General features: G+C 32.1%; 1 protein-coding gene and 1 long non-coding RNA gene across 2 annotated transcripts in view; one reads left to right on the top strand and one right to left on the bottom strand.

The window, feature by feature from the left end:
* The window catches only part of LOC107658803 (uncharacterized), an 18459-nt gene extending 14594 nt beyond the window's left edge, over window positions 1–3865 (top strand). The window contains exon 3 of the long non-coding RNA XR_001630831.1: window positions 3771–3865. This is a non-coding gene — a long non-coding RNA (uncharacterized LOC107658803). The remainder of the gene's footprint in view (window positions 1–3770) is intronic.
* The window catches only part of LOC107658802 (tetraspanin-12-like), a 22441-nt gene that overhangs the window by 12482 nt on the left and 3754 nt on the right, over window positions 1–6205 (bottom strand). The window contains exon 4 of the mRNA XM_016447453.1: window positions 5014–5149. Coding sequence (XP_016302939.1) covers window positions 5014–5149 — 136 coding nt within the window. The remainder of the gene's footprint in view (window positions 1–5013; window positions 5150–6205) is intronic.

The following is a 6205-nucleotide window of genomic DNA, read 5'->3' as shown; positions in this document are numbered from 1 at the left end:
ATACATCATAGAAGTCACTTGTATGTATAAATTGCATTTTCTATGTATTTTTCTATGTATAAGAATCCGGACGAAAAAAAGCATAATTTCCCTGACCCAACAGCCAGATGTGCAACACGAAAACTTGAATTTTGGCCAAAAGATCAAGTTAAAGTGGGGTTATTTCCGAATTTCCGAACATTTACATTTAGTCATTTAGCAGACGCTTTTATCCACAGCGATTTACAAATGAGGACAATGGAAGCAATCAAAATCAACAAAAGAGCAATGATATGCAAGTGCTATAGCAAGTCTCAGTTAGCTTAACGCAGTACACATAGCAAGTTTTTTTTTTAATTATATAATAAATAAAAAGAAAACATAACAGGAAAATAATAGATCAAGCTAGTGTTAGAGGCCTTTTTTGCTTTTGTTAATTGTATAATACATAAAAAGAAAAGGAATAGACAGAATAGAAAAAGAATAGAGAAGCTAGTGTTATTTTTTTTAAGAAAACAAGCAGTTAGTAAATGAATAGAGTGCAAGTCTAAAAGTCTATGTATTTTTTAAATATATACTGTATGTGTGTGTCTTTATATATACGTAGTAAATATACACAGTACACACACATGTATTATATAAAATACACATTTTATTTTGGATGCGATTAATATTTTTATTTAAAACCGATAAAACTGGCCTATTTATTATTTCTTTTCTTAATCTTATTGCAAGCAAATTTTGTATTTATGCGTGCAAATATATATTATATTATATTATATTATATTTAAAAATGTATATTTAATATAATCAAAAAAAAATTTAATATTTTTTAAAATTATATATTTTTTATTTAAAACCAATTTATTTTAAAAACCACTGACCTATTTATTATTTATTTTCTTAATCTTATTGCAATCTTATTTCTTAAACTTATTGTATGTGTAGCAGTGTGCAATAATTAATATTTTAAATATCATGCTACACATTGATGTTTATTCAACATTGTTCATTCAGCGAGCGACATCCAGTTATCTACGTTATCGTCTTGGAATTCAATATTTATATATTATTATGTTTTATATTTTTTTCCACTGTGATGCAGATGACGGGCTGCACTCTGAAGTGAAGTCTTTAGCCTACATGCTATCACATTCCTCAGCTGGCTGAGCGTTTGCATCACTGTACTCAGGAGAATGACCTCAGGAGTGTTTGAGGCTAAATGTTGTGTGCCTAGACATTGAACTAAACTTTAGTTTGCTAATGACATAATTCTGAGTCATATTTTTGTTTCATAGGTATTCTGACCACAGGCTTGACCATTGCAGGCTTCGGATATTTTGTAAAAAACTACAAGATCGAGTACAAAGAGAGCAGTCGCTGGCGAACATTTGTCCAGTATAATAACTCTGATGATATGGTAAGACGTTCTTTATATCACTGCATAATCATGTTCAACACAACCCAGAAATGGCACATAGCGTCCACTATATGGAGTATTTTGGAGTAAAATAAAATAATGTAATAATATTAATGATATTATAGTATTGTAATTTTAAATATATATATATATATATATAGAGAGAGAGAGAGAGAGAGAGAGAGTTATTATTAATATATATATTTTAAAACATTAGAATTTCGCCACTTGATGACTTAAATATGAAACATAATGAGAACATAATGACAAAAATGTAGCATACTACTATCTGAATTGTTTATTTGTTGCTTAATTTTCCCCGTACTATTTAAAAAATACAGTATGCAGTATGGATGCACAGAATGGATGGAACAAAAGAGAATCAAAATTCCAAAAAGATGCTTTTTTGCATTCGCAGATGCACACATTTTGTCTTTAGGGCCCTGTGAGCTAACACATCAATCTCATCTCCTCCTGTTCTGTCTTTCTCAGAATCTCTTTAACATGTACATAGTTCCCCTCTGTTGAACACACACTTTGAGAGAGATTATCAAGATGAATGACAGTGTTAGGAGCCGCATTCAGAGCAGACCCCCATCTGACAGCTTTATTTGGGAGACTCTAAATATTTGTGGCTGTTCTACTGCTGTGTTAGCATTTCAGTCCATTTGGTCGGTCAGATGCCTGCCACGAAAAAACGACAACCTTTTCTCTTCACACTCTTCCCAGCTAATATCTGCTGTTCAAATATGTCCAGTGTGAACTTGTAACCTCTGGAAGTTCCCAACAAGCTGGCTCATCTGCAAACACGCGCATATATTTCTCAGGGTAAGCGAGGTTACATTCTCTCGCCAACCTCTCGGTTTATTGATTTGTTGAGAGTTTTACTTTTCCTCTTTCACACTCACACATTTTTTGGCTGTTACTGTTACAGAAAACAGGACACGTCGAAATGGATGGATTTCCTTTTCACCGGAACAATTTACACCCCCTTTATCACTTAGTCATGCAAACAGAACGAGAGCGAGTCGATTCTAAAGTCGTATCAGATTTGTTTTGACAGATGGCTACTGTTAATGTCATTAAACTGCTGCTTTTGGGTTTGCTTATGGTTAAGAGATTTGAACAGACTGTGCTGTGGACATGAATGACACTTCAGATTATGTGATTTATGGAGGAGAGATGTGCTATTACTTTTTAAGCTATTAGGGATGCACAATATATTGGTACCGTATTGATTATTGGCCAACATTAGCCTTCATTCATACTGATTGATACTGGATATTTAAGACCGCACATCAGCTGGACAGACTTGAAATGTACGTTATTATAATATAAGCAACACTTTTCGTCTAAAAAGGGAGACTCCAACAAATGCATATGCAATAAGGTCAGCCACAAAAATAACTTTGTCCATACCTTTTCATCATTCATTTTTCACTGCATCTTTAATAAATCCTGACAGTAGTTTTTTTAGTGTCAGATTTGCTGATCTGAAATGTTGAATGTTGGTCTTGCATGACCAAAATAGGACTTTGCTTAAAATTGATTTTTAAAAACCCTAATCATTCAATGACACTTGTATCATTTAAAATAATAGATTTTTAGCCATTTATTGTAAATTTATTTAGATAAAAGTACAGTAAAAAAATCATATGTATTAATAAAACTGGTTTTAAAAGTTTTTCCTATTTATTTTCTTAATTTTTTACATTTATGTACTTATATAAAATATAAATTACTATTATATTATATTTTTTTAAATATTTGTACAAAATGTTTTTAAAAACGATAAAACTGAACGATTTATTTATGTTCTTAATATTATTGCAAGCAACTTTTGTATTTATGAATTTTTTTCTCTACATTTTGGCCTTTTGTCTACACTGAGACAGCGTTTTTGTCTTAAGAGGATATACGAGGCTTTTTGCTTTTTGGTGTGGACTTTAAAAACTGAGGCATTTAAAAATGATGATGTATGTTTATTCATGTGACGTATATTGTAAACATATATATATATTGTTTACCAGCATTGTTGTGCCTGCTCACTTTAATAATGTTCCTAAAGATGAATGTTACTCTTCATATTCTGTCATATTCCTGCAAAGATGACAGAATATTTACTCGCAATTGCTGTCCTACCACAAAAAGTTAATGACAGTTTTGCATTTTAGACCATATGGAATGATAATTTTGGATTAATGTGGACTTAGCCTTAAATTTCTTGCCATGTACTGATGTTTAATATGAAGTTCTCTCTGCTCTCATGATCTCCCGGTTGCCTTCTTTTCTTTGACAGGATAAAGAGTGTGTGAGAGTGTTTGAGTTAGTGTGTGTGTGTGTGTGTGTGTGTGTGTGTGTGTTTGGCCAGGTCGCAGCACTCGGTGAGAGCGCGGCTAGTGAATAGAGCAACCACGTAACCCAAGCGCCTCTCCTCTCTTCATGTCTTCCCGCTCTCCTCCTGGATTGGTTTACCTATTTTCTGCCTACAAGTCTTTTGTTACATCAACATAAACGATTATGCAAATATGGTCAATTTTAATGTTATGGTGTCTTTAAAGTCAACATACTGACCCATTATTGCATGTTGCACAGCTCACTGTGCATGATTAATCATTGTGTTATTCCAGAAAAGCAAAAACATTTGTCTAAAAAAATAATGTATTTTATTAATAAAAATGTCAAAAAAATAATAAATAATAATAATAAAATACTACTACTACTATTACTAGTACTAGTACTACTAATAATAATTTAAATTAATATTAACTAATAATACAAATTCAATTTTTAATACATGAATTCTTTTTTTTTTTTACTTTTTTACATTACATTATATATATGCATACATATACATGTCTAAAGAATGTAAATATATAAATAAAATTAATATACTGCTTGAAATATTAATATAATTAAGTATTAGTACATTTAAAATATATATATATATATAATAATAAAAAAAACGATTTTTCTTTTATTGCACAAAAAAGAGCAGCCTGGACACTTTATTAAATATATTTCTGTGTTCCACATCAGATTAAGCAAATTAACTTTCAATTTCAGCGAATTAGCAGTGAGCAGTTTGGACATTTTTAATGACCTTTTTCATAGTCTAAACAGACTTTCATGAAAAAAATCTAATTTACTCACTCTAAAACAACTTTCCTTTTCTGCTGACATCATCAAGGCCGCTTGCTGTATTCCATTTTCATATGTAAAGGCCACTTTTCACAATCCAATCAGTTACCAATGAAAAAAATCAAGTTTCGTCTCACAATTTCATCTCATCAAATACCCAATTTCACTTGGAAATAAATCACATTACACAAGTAAATATTTAAGGAAGACTATAAGGATGTGCTCTCACTCTCTACTCCCCTCTAGTCCTCTAGTGTATGAAGTGAAGACACAGCGGTCTCGGAGGGGATGCGTGGATAAAGAAAGCATGACTTGTTGGAATCTGGTTGGAGGGTGGTTGGGGTCAACAACGTCACTGCCAGCTAAACTTAAAATATTCTCGGTACACAAAACCACACACATTCCAAACCGCACAATGTTCCTGCTGTCCACGTTTTTTTTTTTGCTTTTTTTTTCTTCCCAGGTCTACTTACCCAAGACAGTAGGAGCAGATTGCACTTGAGTGTGCCGCAGTAGCCCACCATAGCCACGATGATTAGAAAACAGCATACGGCGATGACGACAGGATGGACGACGGGGGAGTATGTGAGAACGGCTGCCTCCTCCAGTCTGAGGGAAAGAGAGAGAGGAAGAGTCATTTCTTGGCAGGCCTTTTGTTTATTTATCCGTCCATCCTGCTCACTTGTCTCTTCCTCCTCTCATAGGGCAGCATATTTGAGTAATACACCAGTTGCAAATAAACTGTGATTATACTCTGTAGGAATGCAAGCTCTCTCTCTCTTCCTGTTTCTTGCTGTCTCTACTTCTGTTTGGCTTTCTTTTGCTCCAGTTCTCTAAGATGCAACACTGTTTTTAAGATGCAACGCTACATTTTTAAGGAATTATCTGGGTTCGGTACACATTATGCTCAATCGACAGCTTTTGTGGCATAATGTTGTATACTGCAATTTCAACAAAGTAATTTCCACTTGTCTCTCCTTTTATATAGAAAAGCCAAAAATCTGTTTACGGTGAGACACTTTCAGTGGAACTGAGGCCAATCTGTAAGCATTAAAATACTCTCAATTTCAGTAGTATAGCCACAAGATGCAAACAATGTGCATGTAAATATGATTTTACTGTGAAAAAAATACTACTAGCCTTTTCTGTGTAAACGTATATATCCACTTGCCATGATAATGTAATACTATTAATCCTAAAACGACTGTAAAATTATTTAAACAGATTTACTTTGTTTTAACCGAAGAACGAAGGTGTTTTTAGAACATTAAAAGCTGCATGTCTCTTGTTGTAAAACCTCTGAAAGTGGGTCCTATTCACTTCCATTGTAAGTGTATTACCATAACACCTAGTTTTCATTTTATGATTAAAAAAGTAATGATATAATCAATTAATCATTATTAGTTCACATAAATAGTTGCTGTCGATTGAGCTTAACTTATACTAGTTCATATTATGTTTCATTCTGCAGAGATTGCATGTTTTGTATTTTTGTTAACTTGTAATGTAAAAATAACATTTAATATTAATAAAAAATAATTAAAAATTACCTTAAAAACTATTTTATTTTTACTGAATAAATTAATTAAAATATTTATATCTTAATACTTTTATAAAGTAATTATATTTAAACATTTATTTTTGGCATGCATTTTTCTTATTTAA

Source organism: Sinocyclocheilus anshuiensis, unplaced genomic scaffold (assembly GCF_001515605.1).
Source record: "Sinocyclocheilus anshuiensis isolate Anshui unplaced genomic scaffold, SAMN03320099.WGS_v1.1 scaffold283, whole genome shotgun sequence".
In the NCBI taxonomy this organism is placed as follows: domain Eukaryota; kingdom Metazoa; phylum Chordata; class Actinopteri; order Cypriniformes; family Cyprinidae; genus Sinocyclocheilus; species Sinocyclocheilus anshuiensis.
Note: the sequence above shows the minus strand (reverse complement) of the source record. Positions and strands in the feature narration are given on the sequence as shown.